Below are 22,405 nucleotides of genomic sequence, written 5' to 3'. Positions count from 1 at the left end.
TGAGCCACTGCACCCGACCTTCCAAGTGCCTTTCTGATCCCTCAGCCACACCGGCACCTCGCTAGGACCTCCCTATGATCTGCCAACTAAAGGGGTAGCACCTTTTAGAGCTGGAGTGTTCCAGCACTCTAGCCAGCATGCTATGCTGTCCCAATGGTTAAGTATTTTCAAACCACTTCTGCTGTATCCTTCTCAGCTTCCATCAACCCTTTGTTGGCTGACTTCACCTGTCCTGAAATATTCAGCTCTAGTTTTTCTCCCTACCACACCCACCTCCCCCTGAAAACTCACCAGGCTGGGCCGGCAGCAACTGGCAGTGTGGATAAGGGCATGGCCTGCCCTCTGCAGTGTCAGAACTCCATTCAGAAGGCCCCTCCCCAGATGGATGTGGTTCTAGGGGCCGGCGAGGAGCCAGACACAACCACACTGGCTGTGAATTTGAGTAACAGGGGCCTGGGGTTTCTGGTAGCAGCCTCCTGTCCAGTCCTGAAGGTCCAAAGATCAAGGGGTGTGCCTCTGGGGACCAAGGATATGACTGGTTGGGGCTGTGATGGGGAAAAATCTGGCAAGCTGGGTGCACAGTTGCATCCTGGGGCCGAGAAGCAGGGGTGGGCTCAGAGGGACCACTCCGCCGTTTCCTCTGTGGGTGTTGGGCAGAGAGGCTGGATTTTTGCAAGTTGAAAAGACTGCTGGTACTGGGACAGATGCTGGAGGCTTCAACTGGGCCAGGAGCTGGCCCAGGGAGGGCCCTAGGCCTCTGTGGGTTAGCAAGCTGCCCCAAAGGGGCTGCTGAGTTGGATCTGGTGACTTGCTGATCAGGAGAAGGTGGCTCCAGCTGGGGCTGTGTCCGAGGAATAGGAGGCCTGGACTGGGGGACCCCAATTTCTGGGCCAGGCTTCCTGCCATGCCACTGGAACCGCTTTTTGTAGTGGTGGTGCCGGTGGCGGTGGTAGTGGACATGGCTGGAAACCTGGGTTTCCCCTGTGGGCACCACTGAATCTAAGGAACGAGGCCGAGAGGTCATGCTGGGCTGCATGTCCACCTGCTGGGGATCCCCTTCAGGGCTGCAGTACACCAAGGGGTCAAAGTCACTGCTCAGGGAGCTGCAGAAAGTAGAGCTGCTGCCATGGATGCCCTGTAGGCTGATGTCCGTGCAGTTGACCACAGAGTCACTAGAAGAGCCATGACAGGGCCCTGAGCTGGAGTCACTGGCTGGCCCATCTGCCAGGTACCCACTGTGTTCTGTGCAATAGCTTTCTCCAGATCCACTGCTGTCGGGGGGTCTGGCCCGGTGCAGGGGCACTGGGCAAGCAGCAGGGTGCTGTGAGGTGCATTGGAGGTGGCTCAGTCCCCAGCCCTGTGCATAGGAGTGCGGGGCCCCTGCCAGGTGCTGCTGCTCTCCTGGAGCCCAGGGATGTGCAGCTCTGGGGAGGCGGTGATGCCGAGGGCCCATGCCTGGCTCCTGGGATGGTAGGAAAGGACCAGGTCGGGGGGGCCGAGCCACTGCACTCTGGGAAGGGCCCAACAGGTAGGCAGCAGGGAGGTGGTAGTGGGCATGGCCAGGATGCTGGCGAATGAGGTGGAGTCTTCGACCTGGTTCTTGGTATGATCGAGAGGGTCCTAGGGACTGGGAAAATGAATCTCCCTCTGAAAAAAAGAACCAAGAGCAGAGATGTTTAACTCTACAACCTATAGAGAATGCATTCAGAAAGATATGGCTGTAGCTAATCTATTTGACCCTGCATAGCCTGTGAGCTCAGAGTTTGGGGGACCAAAGACGTGCCTAACCTGACTGTGCTCTGGGACTTTCTCATTCGCTCTAGTCAGGCTGTCTGCCTGGGGAGGCCCACTATGTGTGTCAATCCCTGCCTCTCCCATTAGCCATTTGGAGCTCTTTCACCCAGGACCACTGCTAGCCCATAGGGCACCTGTGGGCACCTTAGAAAAAGGTTCTCTTTCCTCAAGATATTCATTTCACTTTCATCTTTTATAAAATTATCTTAACATACTGATTTTGTTAGAATAGGATACTTTATTGCCAGAAAATTGGAATAATAAACATACAAATCACCCAGATTTAGAATCAACAAACTTGTCATGAAATACAAATAATTTTTACAATAATAAAAATATCTGCATTGTGAATGCAGAATTTCCCCTCAAGTGAGGAACTCTGGCGCAGTGCACAGCCTATACAACTATGGTGGCAGTTCTGCTTTCTCCCCGGCTTCAAGGCTTAACCCTTTCCCAAAGGGAGTCACATTCTAGACCCATCCACCTGCACACAGGGGAGTCCTCGGCCCACCTCCTACCTATGATGTTGAACATGCAGAGGGGGCAAGTCCGATGCTGATGTAACCAGGGGTCCACACAGTTACGATGGAACTCATGGAGGCAGGAAATGACCCGTAGTTCCTGGAGAGAAAGAGGGAGTCCAAACCAAAGGTTGCTGGAGCCACAGCAATTGCCAGGAATCAGGATATCCCCCAACTCCCTTAGGCCTCTCCTTCTTGCTATTATCTGCTTGCAAAAGACCTCACTAGAATAGGAACAGTATGAGCTTTTGTATCACGTAGACCTGGATTTTGCACTTAGCTGCATGACTTTGGGCAAGTTTCTTAACAGACAGTTTTCTGCTGTAAAATGAAGATAAAAAATGAATCTAACCCCACCCTTCACTGCTATGGGTCTAAAATGAGATAATGCATCCAAAGCACCACTGCAGCCTGGCACGTGGTACACTCTCAACAAACGATAGTGCTCTTTCACTGGAAGGCCAGAAAGGTGACCAAACCTCAGACTGGTCCCTGATCTCTGCCTCATGCAGGATACATGGGAAACAGATGTAGCCAGGGTACCCATCCCAGCCCTAAGCCTGTCCACCCCTGCCCCAGCTTCAATCTCCCCAGTCTGGTCATGGAGGTAAACCATAAGACCTGCCTTACCTCCCCCTCAGAGAACTCCTCCAGGCAGATGGCACACACGGGGGCTGAGCTGCAGCTGCTTGCCGAGTCTGGCCTCTTACCTTGAGCCCGCCTGCAGCTGGCCTTGTACCTCCTGGTGGCCAGCTGGCTGATGGCCCAGGCTGTTCTCTGCTGAAGTGGATCCTGGGAAGAGGAATGGGGCTCAGAGCAGGGCATAGGCTCCCCTTCCCTTCCTCTCTGGACCCCAGCTTGGACTCAGTTAGCAGTCACTCAGGTAGATCACATGGCCAATTGAACATCTTCAGGAGTTCATCTCCTTGGAGCTCATATGTGGCTCTGCCAAGTACACCAAGCCTTCCCAGTCCACCCACTTGTTTATACCATTAGCTTTTCTTCCTTGGATGACCCATGAGAGAAACTTTTTATCACACTGCTGCTTGACATTTCAACTTAGATATCTAATAGGCATTTCAAACTTATATGCCCCATCCTATTAACCATGGGCTAATCTCTAACCACATGCCTGGCTTCCCCTAGTCTTCCCCGTTACAGCAAATGGCAACTCCGTTCTCTTAATTGCTCAGGCCAAAACTCTCAAAGCCATCCTTGAGTCCTCTCTCTCACACCCCACAATCTATTACTAAATCTGTTGGCTTTGTCTTCAAAATATACCCAGAACCTAACTATTCCTCACCGTTTTAACTGCCACCTTCCTAATCCAAGCTACCATTACTGTCACCTAGATTCCTGCAATAGCCTTTTAGCTGGCTTCTCCGTTTCCAGCCATGCCTCCTTGTAGTCTATTCTCATTGCAACAGCAAGAATGATCATGTTAAAACATAAGTCAGATTGTGACGCCCCTTCTCTCACAACACTCCAATGGCTCCTGTTTCACCCACGAGAAAAAACAAATGACCCGTAACTGGGCCCCCACCGGCTACTCTGCCATCTCACTCACTCTATTCCAGCCACGGCCTTCATGCTGTTCCTCAGACACTGCCTCAAGGCCTTTGCACTTACTGTTATTTCCACCTAGATCCCTCTCTCCTCAGACACCTGCACACATCACTCCCTCACCCACTTAGGGTCTTTGCTGCAATGCCATCTTCTCAATGTGGCCTTCCTTGGACTTGCTTTTAAAAATCAACCCTGTTTCCTTGTATTCCCTCCGCACTTTGCTATCAGCATTATTTTTTCTCCATAGTACATACTGCCATCTAAAACATTACAGATTTTATTGATTTAGTTTGCTTATTGTCTGTTTTCTCCCTCTAGGATGAAAGCTCTTTGAGGGTAGAGGTTTTTTTGTCATTTTGTTCACTGTACTACCCTCAGCACCTGGAACAGTGCCTGACATGTAATAGAACTTGGTGTATTTGTTGAATGAATAATATGAGGAGAGGCTGCTGGAAATCAACAAAGACAGATGCTGGGGTATTTTGATGTAAACAGTTTCATGGGTATAAAGGTGCCTTCCTTCCTCACATTCTCCCTCCTGCTCCCCACCCACCCATACACGTGCACACGTTCACCGCCGCAAAGAGCCCACACTGCTCACCGGCCTGCTGTGGCGGGGGCGACACCGGATGCGCAGCACCGAAGCCAGGATGACCACAAAGATGGTGCCCACCACTGTCAGAAGGATCCACACATCATAGTCTGGCTGGGGAGTGAGCAGAGAGGGAAAGGTCATACTTCAGGGAGGAGCTGGGTCAATTCTAGAGGACACACAGGAGGTTCAGGAGACACATGGCTAACTGGAGGTTACCTCAAGTCCTCCCTCTGAGGGCATGGGGAGGAACCTGCAAGTGGGATTAGGTGGGTCTTCCCTGCTCAAGGGCACTCAGAGAGGGTCGTCCAGATGCCAGCTGGGAAAAGTACTATCTCAAAACCCATGTGCTTGGGGAAAAAAGAGAAAGGGACCCCTCTGCAAGGTGGGAGTTTCTTGCCAGTGAGCAGCTGGGTGAGGTTCTTGGCCAGTAGAGAAGCCCCAACCAGGGGTCATGCATTAGGGTTTCATTCTGTCTCTGCTATTCCATGCCATGAAGCCATAGAGCTGTAAAGAACTTTAGAACTCATCTGTCCTGATCTGTTCATTCTGCAGGTGAGGCCCAAAGATGGGGAGAAACTTGCCCAGTGGCACATAGCTGATGGATGAAGTTGAACTAGAGGGTTTCTAGGATCTCTTTCCGCTCCAGGAGTCTAAGGGCTTTTGGTGGGAGTTGCCACAGGACAAAGTGGGTGTGAGTGCAGGGCAAGGTCTGGAGGTCTTGTGTGCTTACCCAGGCTGGGGGCTCCTTCAGCTCGATCCTCACATGGGCCTTTCGGTTCTTGTACACAAACTCCATCAGCTTCTCAGCATCATTACCCCAGATCAACACTACTGGCCAGGTCAGCCCCAGCGGCTGCTGCAGCTACAGGGGGAAGGTGCCCACAGGGCTGCTGTGACTTCTCCCTGCCCTTCCCTCCCCTCTGAGAGCTTTATCTTCCTCCATCCAGCCCCCTCCTTGAACACGCAAATGTCCCTGGGTACCTGCTCAGCAGCAGCTCGATCCTCAGTGATGTCAAAGAGGACAGCACTGGCTCCTCGCTCACCTGCCATCCGGGCCTACAGAGGCACACAGCAGAGGTTGGGCTAGGCGCAGGGAAGGACACAGCCCACCCACAGGCTAGCCTCACCCTCACATCTGTCCCTTCCTAGGATTTTGTCCACACTGCACCTCTGCAGGCTCACATTTACGTATGCAGGGGGTCAGTGGGTCTAGGATCTCCTATTCTGCCTCCTGAGCTCACTCAGGTCCCCACTGCCTTCAGAGGATAATATCTAGCATTTCCTTTTGTAATCGAACAAATCCTTAAGGAGGGTTTACTGGGTGCCAGGTGGTGGACCTGGCTCTAGGGCTAAAGACAAGTAAGACACAGCCCTTGCCCTTAGGGTACAATCAGCCTGCCTTCACTAAGAGGTATTAGCACAGAGAGCAGGAGTGACCTGCACCCCTTAGGAGGAGAAAAGAGGAAGAAAGGGAAAGAAAGCAGAGAAGCAGAGTTCTCCTTCAGATACAGCTGGGCTTTGGGGAAGCAGAGCTCTCCTTTGGATGGAGCTGGGCTTTTCAGGACCCAGCCCTGCCTGCAGGGCATCTCCCCAGCTCAGGCAAAGGTGTAAGAGCCTGGGACAGCGCTCTCACCCAAGGCCACCATCACAAAGCCTCAGTCTCAGCCCATCTCATGGGCTCCCTCTCCCTGCCACACTCTACTTTGCTAAGTCTTTCTCTGGCTCCAGTTCAAGGACTTAGAGGAGTCCCTGTCCAGTGCTTTATCCTTACGTCCTTTCCCTTACGGTGGCATTAGAGACAAAAGTGGGGGGGGGACTCTTGTCCCACATGGTGAATGTGCACAAGTGCCTGTTCACCAAGGGCTCCAAGAGTAGCTTGAGAAAGCAGAATCTAGCCAACCAGGCAAAACGGAAAGCAGCGTGAGAAGGAGAACAAAAAGCAGGAATCCAGGGTGGTGGTGGGGGGAGTAAGGAAAGGGAGATAAGAGCTAAAGGCCGGGGGAGAGGGGAGGCACAATGGCAAACAATTAACAGGCACAGTGAGGAGCTGCTCCTGGCCTTGGCCTGGGGCCTCCTGGCCCAGCACAGCCATCCCTCAGCCTTCTTCCCTAGGGCAAAGTTTCATCTTCTAATGGCATCAGGCTGTGATTTCACATCCCATGGGTACCCCCTCCCCACCCCAAGTCCCTGGGGTCTTCCCACAGGCAGTGAAGGAGTTAACCCTCCTGCAAGTAGTGGTGGCAGAAAGAAGAGCCAGCTGGGACTTACTCACAGGCTCAGCACTTTGATCTCTGCCTGTCTTCCCAGGGAGAGCCTGTCAGGGCAGGTCTCCCGCCAGGCAGGCTGGGAGCAGCTCCTTGCTCCAGCTCCCTGCTCTCCACTCCCCAGACAGCAGCAGAGGAAACACTCAGGTGGGAACTCATTTTGATCAGGAAGGTAACTTTCCTAGGGCCCAGGCTTACCAAGCTAATTGACTGGAAATTCACAGGATCAGTCAATTCCAGGATGGAATTGCTGAAGAAGTTGAGAGGTTCATGGCTTCCATCTTCCCTACTCACTTCCTCCCAGGAAGTCCACCCCATCTAAGCTTCTCCAGGCAGGTAAAGACTTTCCAATCTTCAGAACATCCTAGCCAGGGTATGTATGGGAGAAGTACCAGGGGAAATGGAATCCCTGGTAGGGGAACCCTACTAGTGATCTCCTATTCCAGGATTTGGCCAAGGGACAGGAGAGGTCACCCCAGTAGTCACAGAATTGAGATTCCCAAGCCTTAGTTTTCACATCCCTAGAACAAGACCTTGGACCCACCCTGGCCTGGAAGAGCACAAGGAAGGGCAAAGACTTTCTTTGGAGATTTTGTTACTTCCCCCCCGCCTCTGAAAAACTGAGATAGGAACAGTGGAAGGCAATTACAATGACATTCAAACACTCCAGCCCATTACAGCCCATAATTACAAAGTTGTAAAGTGATCAAAGAGCCCAGAGCATTGGCCAACCGGGGAAAACAAACAGGACTTTCAGGCAGTGGGTCCCTCTGTCCAGAATTCTAGGAATAAAAAGCAAGATCTGGAGATATATAGCAGCCCAATCTAGGGCTATCCATGCTTCCTGTCCACCTGACCCCAAGAAAGTCAGTGGGAGGCAAAAAGGAAGAAAATACTTTTTTGGGGAGTGGAATCTGGAAAGCAGGGAGAGGATGGGCAGGCCCTTGCAACAGGAAGGCAGTTTTAGAAAGAACCCAGAGAGCTCTTTGGAAGCTTCAGAGTTGGCCAGCCATAGGCGCAGCAGGCAAGGCTGCCACAGCCTCTAGCAACAGGAGCCATGACAGAGAGAGCCATGAGAGTGAGTTGCAATGCTGCCTGTTACTTGCCAGACTCACGGTCAGCTGCTGCATTTCTCTGGGTCTTAGATTTTCCTCTCTAGACAAGAGTCCCTGTGCATCTTCCACTCAACAAAAATGAAGCCTTACTGTTCCCAGAGCACCAAGCCAGGGAAGGCCAGACTCTCCAGAACAGCTCATAATATAGTGGTGGAGACAAGGCACACATATAAAACTATAATGCTGATAATAATATTCTAGAGCACAAAGGAATAGAAACAGAAGTTTCCAAACCTTTTTCACTCCAGAAGGCTCTCCCCTCCACCATCCCCTCCACCAACACACACACACAAAATCTGGCACAAATCTTCAATATGCAAAGCAGATAAAAGTGAGGCTGCTTACTTTGAGGTAGGGGTGGGGCAGGAAGGACCCTTGGCCTCTCCCCTCTACCCACCAGGCACCTCCCTGAAACCTGGACTTAGCAGAAGATGATATTGAAAGCATGCACAGACACCCTACCCGCTGAAGCCATGCCCCCAGGGCATGGGATTTCTGCTCCTACTGTGCTGGCTGGGCAGGTAAGGAAAGATTCAGTAGCAAAGGTGGGATTCCTCTGGGCTTGAAAGTTAAGGGTGAAAGGACGGAGCAGGAATATAAACCTTTTTTGAGATCCAGGGCCCAGACTACCTAGAGTTGAATCCTGGCTCTGATATAATTAGCTGTGAGACTTTGGGCAAGTCACTTCACTACTCTAGGTCTATTTTCTTTTTCTGTAAACTGGGATAGTAAGAGGACCTAATCCATGGGGTTGTTATGAGGACTACAAAAACGAATCCACACAAAGCATTTAAAACAGTGCCTGGCACATCGTGTTGCTTCAGTGTTAGTTATTATTATATCAACTATTATTATTTTTATTAATTTTTTTGAGACAGAGTCTCACTCCTTGCCCAGGCTGGAGTATGGTGGTGCAATCTGGACTGATGGCAATCTCCACCTCTCAGGTTCAAAATATTCTCCTGCCTCAGCCTCCCAAGCAGCTGGGATTACAGGTGTATGCTACCAGGCCTGGCTAAGCTCTATCACCACGCTGGAGTGCAGTGGCATGATCTTGGCTCACTGCAACCCCCGCCTCCCGCATTCAAGCGATTCTCCTGCCTCAGCCTTCTGAGTAGCTAGGACTACAGGTGCATACCACCATACCCAGCTAGTTTTTTTATTTTTAGTAGAGACAGGGTTTTACCATATTGGCCAGGCTGGTCTCAAACTCCTGACTTCGAGATCCACCTGCTTTGGCCTCCCAAAGTGCTGGGATTACAGGCATGAGCTACGGCACCGACCCTTCTATCAACTATTATTAATACTACGTGTTTTCCACGTGCGATTTCGTTTATTCCTCACAACTCTGTAAGACAGTCATCAGCCCCCATGAGTTGGGAAACTGAGGCTCAGAGCACCTGAATAATTTGCCCAGGGTCACCAACTGAGAAGCAGTGGAGGCAGAATTTCCACCCATTACCTCAGCCTTCAGACTGCCTTTTCTTTACTACCAGGTAGTGGCCACCATGGTAGGAGAGGCAGGGCTTGCACCCATCCGCTTTTCTCCAGATCTAGCTCCTTCCAGCAGGCAAAAGCCACTGTACTAGTTCAGGCATGAGGTGATAAGGCTTATCACCAGGATGGCTGTGGAGCTGCTAATAAAGAAACAGACACCAATCTGGGCAACTGGATGCAGGGTGGAGAGGGTAGCAGGGTGGTGACAAGAATGGAAGCGTCCAGAAGAGTTATGGTGAAGGTTTCAGAAAAGAATAAGAGAGATAACAAATGGAAGGGAAAAAACCCAACCTTGTTAACTACAAAAGCATGGAATGATGATGCCCATGATGATGACCATAATGATAACTGCAATCATTTATTGAGTGGTTACCACGTACTCACCATGGGGCTAAAAGCTTCCATCTGTACTGTCTCATTAAATTCTCATAACTACATGTAATTCCATTATTCCCCTATGAGGAAATAGAGGCTTAGAGAGGTGAGCTAAAATGTCCAGGTCACACTGAGGGGCAGTGGAGGAGCCGGGCTCCAAAACCAGGGCTATCTGGCTTGAAAGCCCCAGCTCTGTCACTGGTGACAACACCAGTGACACCATCAAGAAAAGCCAAAGCAGAGCTGCAGAGTATCAATGGTTTCCAAACTTTTCCTCCCCTAAGACCCCATCTTTCCCTTATACCTCTCATGAGTCACATTTTAAGAAAAACAGATGTTCAGCTAGGTGCAGTGGCTCATGCCTGTAATCCAATCCCAGTACTTTGGGAGGAAACCACTGATCCCCTGCAGCTCTGCTGAGGCAGGCAGATCACTTGAGGTCAGGAGATTGAGACCAGCCTGGCCAACATGGTGAAACACTGTCTCTACTGAAAATACAAAAATTAGCCAGGCGTGGTGGCGCATGACGGTAATCCTAGCTACTCTGGAGGCTGAGGCAGGAGAATCGCTTGAACCTGGGAGGTAGAGATCACAAGGAGCCACGATTGAGCCACTGTACTCCAGCCTGGGGGACAGAGCAAGACTCTGTCTCAAAAAAAGAAAAAAAAGAAAAGAAAGAAAGAAAGAAAAAAAGATGTTCTACCAAACTAAATTATTTCTTACAATTGATTTTCCTATAACTTGTATTAACACATTCAGTTTAACTAATAGAATTCCAACCAAAACAAAACCAAGTACTTGAGGTAAGCCTGTGGAACTTCTGAAATACTGGAATTAGCTCAAAGACTCATATTACTGGCCGGGTGCAGTGGCTCACACCTGTAATCCCAGCACATTGGGAGGCCAAGGCAGGTGGATCACGAGGTCAGGAGATCGAGACCATCCTGGCCAACATGGTAAAACCCCATCTCTACTAAAAATACAAAAATTAGCTGAACATGGTGGCATGCACCTGTAGTCCAGCTACTCGGGAGGCTGAGGCAGGAGAATCACTTGACATACATTATTTTCATCCTCATGATAATCATGGGGGTAGGAAAAAAAAAGTCCTATGTTATGGTGATGGAAACAAAGGCCCAACAAAGTTAAGTACCTCAAAGGGCCCTGGCCATATATATGTTCCTTACTTCACAGTGGCTGTATACATGTTTCATCTCTCCTACAGGAATATGGGCCTCCAGAAGGCAGAAAGAAAACCTACTACATGGAAGCATCCTTACACTTTGCCAAGTGTTCACAGAACTGTGAAATCATATTGTTTTAAAAGAACATCTGGCTGGGCATAGTGGTTCATGCCTGTAATCTCAGTACACTGGGAGGCTGAGGCAAGAGGATCGCTTGAGCCCAGGAGGTCGAGACTAGCCTGGGCAACAAAGCAAGACTCCATCTCTAAAAAATAAATATGAAAAAAAAAATTAACTGGGCATAGTGGTGCACACCTCTAGTCCCAGGAGGCTGGGGTGGGAGGATCACTTGAGCCCAGGAGTTCAAGGCTGCAGTGAGCCAGATCATGCCACTGCACTGTAGTCTAGGTGACAGAGTAAGACTTCATCTCTAAAGATAAATAAATTAACAAACAAAAGAAGAGCAGAAACTCTGTATGGCAGAATTCTAGATGTTTCTAAGAGCTTACACTTTTCTGTAAAATATGTAGGATAAACATAAATTCCTTTTATAATAGGTAAAGAGAAGGAGAAGAAGGAGGAGGAGGAGGAAAAAATAACAGCAAAGTTTCTCTGAATGCTTCTTCCCCATCTCTCTCTCTCTCACATGCGTGTGCACGCACACGTGCACACACACACACTCACTCACTATCTAATGCAGTACAGGCACTGGGAACTTGTTTACCAAATGAATAAATGAATGACATTTGCCCATATATTATAAAGTAAAGGAAATGAAACATCCAGAAGTAGGGCAGGCAGCTGCAGCCTAACAACTCTGCTGCCACGAAGGCTCAGCCTTGCAGAGATACCACACTCCCCAGCTCCTCCAAGTGCGTCCTGATCCCCTGCTTCCCACCGCCTCTGGAGTCCACTTCCTTGTCAGCATGGCCAGGCCAGGTGAGTATCTTCACCCACATTCAGAATCCTGCCCACATCCCTGCCTGCCATAGGATGAGGTAAGAATTCAGGCTGGGCCAGGCACAGTGGTTCACGCCTGTAATCCCAGCACTTTGGGAGGCCAAGGCGGGTGGATTGCCTGAGCTCAGGAGTTCCATACCAGCCTGGGCAACATGGTGAAACCCCATCTCTACTAAAATACAAAAAATTAGCTGGGTGTGGCAGCATGTGCCTGTAGTTCCAGCTACTTGGGTGGCTGAGGCAGGAGAATTTCTTGAACCCAGGAGGCAAAGGTTGCAGTAAGCCAAAATCACGTCACTGCACTCCAGCCTGGGCAACAGAGCCAGACTCTGTCTCCAAAAAAAAAAAAAAAGAACCCAGGCTGTTTCCCTGCGCCCAGGAGGACCAGAAGACCAGGAGTTCCACAAGGGATCTGGCCCTGAGACAGCAAGCTAGCACAAAGGCTGGGAGTGTCACTCTCCTCTCTTACCACCCTTGGGAGCATACCCATGTGTGCCATAAACAATCTAACTATACTCTACATACACATTCAGTTTTCCAGCTAGCAGGGAGGCCACAGATAGATTAAGCCTAGTTTTAAGAAACAGAAAATACTGGATTCAAAGCTCAGCTCCACCCCTTCCTAATTGTGTCATCCGGCAAGTTAATTTTTCTGATCTTCACTTATTTCATACGTCAAATGGAGAATAATAATGCCTACTTTTCCTGATTGTCCTGAAAAGTGAATAATACACACAAAGAATCTGTCTCATGTCCACGTGGCACATTGTAAGCACATAGAAAACAGTAACTGCTATTGTTAGTTAAAGCAGGAGTCGGCCGGGCGCGGTGGCTCAAGCCTGTAATCCCAGCACTTTGGGAGGCCGAGACGGGTGGATCACAAGGTCGAGAGATCGAGACCATCCTGGTCAACATGGTGAAACCCCGTCTCTACTAAAAATACAAAAAATTAGCTGGGCATGGTGGCGCGTGCCTATAATCCCAGCTACTCGGGAGGGTGAGGCAGGAGAATTGCCTGAACCCAGGAGGCAGAGGTTGCGGTGAGCCGAGATCGCACCATTGCACTCCAGCCTGGGTAACAAGAGCGAAACTCTGTCTCAAGGAAAAAAAAAAAAAAAAGCAGGAGTCACAGGCAAAGGTCCAGAGGCCCTGTGAGGTAGCAGGCCAGGGTGGAGCAAAGCAAAAAAGAGGCCCACAGCTATGGAAAGGGGGCAGCCCCAGCCCAGCTCCCACCAACCATGGCCTGTAGCCATGTGCTTTGCAGCTTTCTTCTAGAGAAGCTGAAAATCTGAGTTTTTATATAAACATTTTTAATTTTTAAATGTGGCAATTAATTTACACATTGAAAAGTCACTGTGAGGGTTAAATACAACGTGTCTGCAAGCCAAACCCAGCTTACAAGCTTGGAAACTAGTTTGTAAGCCACTAGTTTGCAAACTCAAGGGAAAAGTGTGAACTTTCTAAGGGTAGGGCAATGGTTTCTATTTCTGCTGTTCTTGCATAATGCTCAGTGTATATTTCTTTTCTTTTTCTTTTTTTTTTTTTTTTGAGATGGAGTCTCACTCTGTCACCAGGCTGGAGTGCAGTGGTGGAATCTTGGCTCATTGCAACCTCCACCTCCTGGGTTCAAGCGATTCTCCTGCCTCAGCCTCCTGAATAGCTGGGACTACAGGCACACACCACCATGCCCAGCTAATTTTTGTATTTTTAGTAGAGACAGGGTTTCACCATGTTGGCCAGGATGGTCTCCATCTCTTGACTTGTGAGACACCCACCTCGGCTTGCCAAAATGCAGGGATTACAGGCATGAGCCACCGTGCCTGGCCCAATGTATATTTCTAAGAGATGGAAAAATCCCTTCACTTGACCCCTTCTTTGCTGAGCAGGAGAAGGGACTCAGGAACTCCCAAGTGATGGCAAGGAAGTGGAATGGGAAACATGCCGGGATGAAGGTCAAAAAGTCCTGCTGGTGCTAGTTGGAGGAGGAAGAACAGAGGTGTGAATTTACACTTCTCTCAGACCAGTCATGGGTTAGGGAAACTTGAGGGAATCAGGTACATCACTCTTAGGAAACATAGGGACAAGAGAGCACAGGGTCTTCTCACAGCCCAGAGCTGGGTGAAGTTCCAGGTGTGTGTAGGGTAAAGTGTGAGCCTACCTTGCTGGCCAGTGACAGGCAGGGGCGGGGGGCCCGTTGGGGACTCTCCAGCTTGACGATGCTGATGAATCCAGGCTCCAGATTGTCATCATCACTGGCATTGCACAGGTACAGGGGGTGGGACTGCAGAAGAGACAGACTTGGGTTAGGGAGGCTTTAGGCAGCAGGAGTGAGCTGTGAGAACCAAGCACCTCTATGTTGTTCTAGAGAGGTAATAGGCAGGTCTCTTGGTGCCACAAAAGAGTAGGCCTTATGATTGGATTGTCTCAGAGTAAGCTAGTGACTACTGTTTGTCATTTCAGTGATGCTGGAGCCAAGGACACAGGTAGTGGAGGCAGATGGGAGGGAGAGGGTGTCCTAGAGGGGGCCTAAATGAAGAGCTTGCTGCAAAGCAACTCTAACAGCCTTCAACTCCAACAATCCTACTTACCTAAACTGGCCAGATGCAGAGGGCTCCTCTCCTGGCCCCAGCCTTTCTACCTCCTGATCCTCCTACCTGTTCCCCAAGCCCCAGGCTAAGAAAATATCCATGTGTGCCCATATCAGTGCTTTCAGAATCCCCACGGGCAGTGCTGGGTGCTGCTGGTGCCTGCTGCCTCCTTGGGATGCCCCCGGGCAGCTGTTGCCTTGTAGATTCCCATTTCTCAGGAGGCTGGGTCTTTTCACTTGGTGCTGCCTTGCTTCTCAGTTGCCCTTTTTTTGCTTCTGCCCTGTGCCCATCCTGGGATCAAGTATGGTGCCAGGTGAGACTATCTTCCAATGAGGCTTGGCTAAAACATAAGACTTGACAGCTCACCCTGGTCCCAGAAATGAAGCCGTGGAGGTGGAGCCAGCTCAGCCCATCTGCTCTGAGGATATGGCAGGTCCTGTCCAAGACCTTGTGCCTCTGAGCCCAGCTGGTGCTGAACAATGAATAAAGGGGAATGTGCTGACAGAAATCTGAGGGTCTCCTCATCAAAGTGATGAGACCACCTTATTCTAACTGTCTTCTCATTCATGGTGATTTGTACACCCATTTGAATCTAATTTTCCTTAAATAAAATGTCAGAGTACGATGAGAACAAAGCATGATTTATTTGGCCCTGAATAATCCTATGGGCCAGGGGCTCCTATGTAGTAGAAACCCCATGTATCCTGGCAAGGAAGAGATGTCTTATTGGAGAGGTGCCCACACTTCCCCCTCTACTACTGTTGAAGTCTGAAGGACTTTCAGAAAGAACCATCAGAGGACCCAGAGAGAATCTTGAATTTATAAAGATGTTTATGAAGATAATGTCAATGATGGATTTAAAAGCACAGTTTCTGGAAGCACTTTCAGGCTATTTCCTATCACTGTATCACTGCGGTGCCTTGAACATAGTAGGTTCTCAATAAATATGCAGTCCCTTGCCTTGCATCAAAATCTCTGGGCAGAGGGTGCTGAGATAGGAGGGAGTTCCATTCTTGCTTCCAGAGTTTAAGGCTTACTAGTCTGGTAGTGAGCAAGGTTTAGTGTGGGAGAAAGGTTATTATGTGCCCCTATCCCCAGAAAAAGGCTGGGGCATGAGGATGAAGTTGTTCTCACGGCAGTGCAGCTATAGGCCCTGTCTCAACAAGCTCCATTAGTGTCTCCATCTGTCCATGCATCCATTCATTTCTTTGTTCTGCCAACAAAGAAGGCCCCCTTGGTGTCAGGCTCAGTCCAATGCAGTGAGGAGTTAATGATGAGTAAGAGAGGCTTCTTGCCTTAAAGTAGCTCAAAGGACAAGCATGCAAATACACTGTAGTGTGATGTTACAATGCAAGGGCCTATGGGAGGGCACAAAGAGGGGCGGCTGACAATACGTATGGGAAGCAGAGCAGTTTTCACAAGAGGTGGCTGGAGAGCTTCCTTGAAGGCTAACTAGGTATGTGTTCACCCCAGGGACCAACGAAAGGGAGCGGGGTTGAGGAGGCACATTCCTGGCAGAGGAAGTCACAGCACCAAGGAACAGAGGCCTGGCACAAAACTGAGGAAGACTGTGGGTGGTAAGGTCTGGGATGAAAGGGAAGGCAGGACAGGATCCTGCCTCCAAGGCTGGCAGGAAAGGGAGGCTGGCATGGAAGGGAGGCTGGAAGGATCCGCAAGAGTCAGACCACAGAGCAAGGACCACAGATTTGCACTGGAGACCAATTTCTCTGAAGACTGTGGAGGAGAGTCTGGTGTGGTGGGGTGTCCGAAGGCAGCTGCTCCACCAGAGCAGAAGATGGAGGCCTTGCCTGAGGAAGGACAAATCGCAGCCACAGAAGGCTCTGCTCTGCTTGCTTCTCCACCCTCCCCACAGGGTCCAGCCTTTTCCTGATGACTCTGAGATGCTGCTCACTGACCAGAGGGTCACCTGGGAGAGGGGAAAGTCATTACAGAGAAGTTCCTACAGAGTGTCTGCAGATATGTAACCAGCGCCCTTCCCCAGGTTTTAACAGGGAACCAGCATCTACAGCACAGTGCTGCATTGTAGGACCTCTAACAAAGTGGAAAGGAAAAAAAAACCTGGCGTCAGTTACCAAACTTGCCTGGTTCTGAATTAACAACTGTGAAGAAGGAATGGAAGGAAATTAACCATCAGGAAAGGCCTCCTATGTGACAGGGCTTTTAGACATTATTTCACTATAAGGTAGGTGTTATCATAGCCATTTTAAATAATAATTATATATTTTTATGAGCACATTTCGGTGTACATATTTATGGGATACATGAGATGTTTTGATACAGGCATGCAATGCATAATAATCACAGCATGGAGAATGGTGTATCCATCCCCTCAAGCATTACTCCTTCGTATTACAAAAAACTCAATTATACTCTTTTAGTTATTTTTAAACTTAAAATAAAATTATTGCTGACTATAGTCTTCCTGTTGTACTATCAAATACTAGGTCTTTTTCATTCATTCTAACTATTTTTTTTTTTTTTTTTTACCCATTAACCATCTCCATCTCCCTACTACCTTTATAATAGCCACTTAAAGAGAAGCTTGAGGCTGAGAGAAATCAAGGTCACACAAGATTTGAACTCAACTCTGTCTGACTCCATCGTCAGAGCCATGGAGCTTCAAATGAACACAGCATTAACCCTCCATCTCCATGCTAATGATAGGATGAGGACGGCACAGTTTATGTTTATTTGGGTAAATACTGTGGGCCAGTGATGGTTCTATGCACTTTTGCACATTAACTCTTTTCATCCTCCTAACAACACTGTCAGGTAGAAATTGTTATTGTCCCCATTTTAAAGATGAGAAAACTGAGCCACTAAAAGGTTAAATAACATGCCCAAGATTACACAGCTAGTAAGTGGCAGAGATTAGGGAAAAAATGGAAAGTAGTAACAGGATAAGGTTTTAAAAAATTAAGAACAATTTACATTTTATTTTGAAAACATAGGACCTTCCCTCAACTCATTACTAAGAAAATTTATCTTACTAAAGCATAAGGGCCCAAATACAAGCCCCTAAAGTGTTGGTGGTAATCCCTGGGATTCTGTCTTAGGCCTTCTTCTCTTTTCACTCTTGATGCCTTCTCTGAGTGACCGCAGCCAATCCCATGGCCATGGTGTCCACACAGAGGTCAGTGATTACACATGTTCAATTTAGTCTTCTTTTGAGCTCCAGACCCTTATGTCTAACAGCCCCCTGGAAGTTTCTACCTTAATCGTCTTAAATGGAACACCTCAAACTTGGCATGTCCAAGACTGAAATCATTCTATCCCCCAAACTGCTCCTCCAGTGTTTGCTGTCTCAGGGATTGGAACCACCATCCATCCATTACCCAAGCCAGATGTTGTCCTCCTGGCCTCCATCTCCTTCACCCCCACTCCAACCACTAATACCCAATCACCAGATTCTAACAATTCTACCTCCTAAATATTCGTCTTATTTTATTCTTTCTTCCATTCTCACTATCGCTATTCTAACACAGGCCACCATCACTGCCAACCCTATTTACTGACATAACCTACTACCTGGGATTACTTCATCCCATTCAGTTCTCTATATTGCAGCCAAAGTGGTCTAAAATGCTAACTTGAGCATGTTACTCTTCTACTTAAAACAAGGCTCCCCATAGCTCCTGAAACAAAGTCTGTACTCTTCAACACAGCTAAAAGGCACTGCCTGATCTGGGCCCTGCCTCATGGAGTAACATTCCCTTCCCATATCTCTTCCTGCCTTGCGACCTATGCTCCAGAAACAATAACTTGCTTCATTTCCCTAAACACCTTTGGCACTTGCTGCTCTGTCTGCATTTCCCTAATCATACACTTACCCCACTGTATTGTAATTGTCCGCTCACTTCCCTCTTTTCCCCAGATGATGACTGAGTCTAGCCTCAATGCCTGTTACTTTGTGGGCCCTCAATCAATATTTGTTGATTAAATATTGAAAGTGTACAACCAGATAATTGATGATAGTTAACTATGAAGACAAGACAGAACACACCAAAATCCTGATCATGATTGCTCTGGGAGAGGAATTAGAGAGGGGTAGTAAAGAGGCACTTTGGTGTTTTTCTTTGAATACTTCCATCACAAGATAACACATGAGATTTGAGGGTTTTGTTTGTTGTTTGTTTTTTGCTGTTATAGAAGAATAAAAAAGAATGACAGCTATTTATATTTTGTTTTGTGTCTTTTCCCTCCTTCCCTTCCAAGAAGATGGCTTCACCTTCTATTTCCTTGCTTCAGGGGCATTTGCCAAAAGCCAATGTTGTTCAAAGACCTCCCTTCCTGGCTTTTGCAGAACAACTGAATTCACTGTGGAAGTGTGAGTGTCCCAAAGGCAGAAGCGCATGGGGTGAGGGGAGGAGTCAAAGTCTCATAATCGGGAGGGCAAGAAGGAGGGGTGTGGAGCTGTGCTGAGTAGTGGGAAGCTGCAGCCTGTGCCCCAGAAGGGGTGGGTCCCTGAAGAAGGACAGAGCACTAGACCCAGGAGGCTGGCCCCTTGGAGAGATGATGTACCTGAGTGGATTTCAAGGGAATGCCTGTGCTTGGACAAGGAACGTATCTGTGGTGGCCAGCATGGACACATGTCAGAGGGGTCCCTTAGATATCTTAGTTTTCATAAAACCCTGGGACTTTTGTGCTACTCTGTGAGGAGAAGTGCCCTTGAAAACAAATATCTATGCCCCTAATGGGACAGGACCTTGAGGTTAGATTTGATTAAAAAAGATAAAGTAACATGATCTTTCTAGTACAATCATATCTGTGGCATGACAACCACACTCATAATACTTTTGTATGGTTTGACTCTTTTACAATGCGAGCTTTTCAAGTATTCTCAAATTGAAAACAAAAAATTGCCTTTTGAACTAGAACTCAGTTCAGTACCTAGCAAGGCAGCATCAGCATTCCTTGGATATAACACAGGAAGCTCCAGGGAATTTTCAGCCAGGAGGAGGGCTCTTGAGAAAACAGATGCAAATACATCTGTCTCCTTGGAATCCAAGGTCTCCTAATCATGAAGATGTAAATGTGATTTCTATACTAGGCCACCTGTCCCCTCAATGACACCAAGTGAGGATCAGGAGAAATGAGCTTGCCTGATTTGAGAAGGGTGTGGTTGTGGAGGGCTCCGAGAAACTTGGTGAGGTTGAGGTTTGGTAGTCTGACTTTCTCAAAGGCCAGGAGTTAGAATGCCCCTAGTCCCTTAGGCTACCATGAGGGGCAAATTAAGAGGCACTTGCTTTCAAGCACGAGTCAGGTCATTGTGACTCAGAATTCAGCTTTGCATATATATTTTACACCCCTGTGTAAAGATATGAGAACTGTCTGTCCTTTGTTGGTATATGTTGTATTTCATGTTCCTGAGTCTATTCTCCCTCTGTCCTCCTTATTTGTTCTGATGTTCCCCCCTCCCTCCCAAGACAGACCTAGGGTTCAAATTCTGACCCCATCATTTACCTGTGTGACCTTGGGCATGTTACTTAACCTTTCTGAGCCTTATATTGCTCATCTTTGGAATGGAAACAAAAATGCTTCCGTGGAGACTGGAGATAATGGTTATAAGTGCCTAGCACAGAGCCTGACACTTAGTAAGTGCTCACTTAATGGCAGCTGTTTTTATTACTGCATCTGTAATAATAAAGTCCCTTCTTATTCCTGGAAGAAATAATGCCCTTTCTAACCTCCTCCTTCTTTGGGAATCAACAGTGCCTCTAAATGCTAGTGTTCTGCAAGGTACAGTCTAGGGCAGCTCATTATCCAGTCACTTCCTTTTTGTTCTCAGCCTTCCAAACCCCACTGAACAAGCTCTTCCAGTTCTCAGTCTGCCTCCTTCTCATGAAGGAAGCCATGTGATCTTATTACCTCCTTACAAAGGGCATTCCAGGGCTCAACTGAGCCTGGAACTTAATGCTGGTCTTCCCTTATCCATGGCATCTCCTCCCCTTTGGTGTGTCCTTCTGCAAGCAATTCTTCACTGTCTCCTGTTTTCCAGGCACTCTCCATCCCCCACCTCTGCTGCAATCATCTCTTAGTTCTCTGATTCCATGTACAGACATTCACCCAGGCCTTGGACAGGTAACTTTACTGCTTGCTACAATTTTGCCTTTGTAAACAGGAACATTGGCCAGACATAAAAGGCATCCTTCTCCCCATTTCCTCTTTTCAGATTTTACAATCACCCTTTCCTGCGCAACCTCCATTACCTGAACTTTTATCTCAGGTAGGAGGACACACCGGCATCACAAAGTAAAGCTTCTGCAGATAGGGGGGTGGGAAAGAAAATAGATTAGCCTGAAGTTGCTGCTTCCAGATCCTGGGACCAGAATAGCCCTGCCACTGAGGCCCAGCTTGGTCACCTTGCCAATGTGAATGAAGCTCACATCTACAGGTTAGATCCTAATGGCGATCGTTCAGGCTTAGATTTGGGAATCTCAAGACCTCTTTTGAAACCTTACATAAACTTGTCACTATCTCTTTGGGTAACTGAGTTTCCATGTATCAAGTTAGGAGGCTGGGGAATTGTCAAGAGGAGTTTATTTTATTTTTGAGACATAGTCTTGCTCTGTCACCCAGGCTGGAGTGTGGTGGCACAGTCTCAGCTCACTGCAGCCTCAACCTCCTGTGCTCAAGCAATCCTCCTGCCTCAGCCTCCCAAAGTGCTGGGACTACAGGTGTGCCTCACCAGCTGGCTAAGAGACAAGGTTTCAACATATTGCCCATGGCCTTGAACTCCTGGGCTCAAGTGATCCACCCCCTCAGTCTCCCAAAGTGCTGGGATTACAGGTGTGCTGTCTACTTTTTAAAATCTATTTTACCAGCAAGGTGTATTCCTGCTTCATCGTGTAATTTTTTAAGCTACAAAACAAAATAATGTTGGTGGGGAGAGAGAAGCATAACCTTGGGCCATCTGATGGTAGTGGACACTAGCAGGGGATGGATGAAGAAGCCTCCATGATTTCTCACTTGATTCAGGAAACCTGCCTCGGGGTACAGGGGGTGCTGGTGAGCAAGAAATCTGACAAGATAGAAGTGAAATGATATTCCAGAATCTAATAGGAAGCACGGTGGCAAAATATGAGGGAAAAACTGAGCTCACTGAAACTCCAGTTTGGGGCTCTGCATATCATAGGCCCTTAGCGTTTGGTGAAAGAAAGAATAAAACTTGATTTGAATCCAGTTGCCATGTAGTTTATAAAAGAGAAGTGAATTACTAACAGTTTAGCCTGGTTTACACCCATAATGGACTTTGAAAATTTGCCTTTTACAGATGAAGAAAGCAAGACTCAAGTTACAGATTGCCCACCTAGTTAAAGTTAGTTAAGCTAGTTAACACCTAGTTAAAGGAGGTTGAGGTCCCCAGTCCCCGTCTACTCCGTCACAGTGCCTCCAGGTATGCACCCTGGGATGGTGTTCTGTGCATGATAAACATTAGATGAATACTGTAATAAATGTCTGGGATCATGGTGGAAAGCTTCAGAGTCCCCATTTATAGAATTTTCAAACTTGAATCATTCTTAACAAGACAGAAGCAGGATCTGTTCTCTGCGCTCTGCCTACTAGCCTCGGCTTCCTTCCTCTCCTCCAGGTTTATCTCATCTCCTCTCCTAGACACAACAAAGGCAGCCAGACCCAGACGCTGCTCAGAGACACTTTCCCAGTGAAAAGTCCCTGTTGCTTTAGGATGAAAAAGGTGTGTCCTGAAATTAGAGGTCAGAGAAGCTCAGACTCAAATAATGGTCATTCAGCCAGATGGCCATTTTCCTCACTCCCTCACCCCATGTTACAGATGCCATTCTTCAATTTCTAAATCCACCTGTCCTCATCTTAGACTGTGCTGGTGCTCCATGATGCCACTGGACTTTTTTACATGAAAATGGCCCCCATTTTCCTGATCCCACACTCTGCCTGGCATCTTTGTA

General features: G+C 48.1%; 1 protein-coding gene across 4 annotated transcripts in view; it reads right to left on the bottom strand.

The window, feature by feature from the left end:
* Positions 1–22,405, bottom strand: part of RNF43 (ring finger protein 43) — a 63,793-nt gene that overhangs the window by 3,516 nt on the left and 37,872 nt on the right. For all 4 annotated transcript variants that reach the window (XM_035299714.3, XM_078372811.1, XM_078372812.1 and 1 more), the window contains 7 exons: positions 14,030–14,152; positions 5,458–5,532; positions 5,207–5,338; positions 4,483–4,587; positions 2,946–3,107; positions 2,313–2,415; positions 292–1,647 (listed from right to left, as the gene is read on the bottom strand). In XM_035299714.3, the coding sequence (XP_035155605.1) occupies positions 292–1,647; positions 2,313–2,415; positions 2,946–3,107; positions 4,483–4,587; positions 5,207–5,338; positions 5,458–5,532; positions 14,030–14,152 (2,056 nt within the window). The remainder of the gene's footprint in view (positions 1–291; positions 1,648–2,312; positions 2,416–2,945; positions 3,108–4,482; positions 4,588–5,206; positions 5,339–5,457; positions 5,533–14,029; positions 14,153–22,405) is intronic.

The sequence above is a fragment of the Callithrix jacchus genome, chromosome 5 (genome assembly GCF_049354715.1).
Source record: "Callithrix jacchus isolate 240 chromosome 5, calJac240_pri, whole genome shotgun sequence".
NCBI lineage: Eukaryota > Metazoa > Chordata > Mammalia > Primates > Cebidae > Callithrix > Callithrix jacchus.
This window is presented reverse-complemented; position numbering and strand designations above follow the sequence as displayed.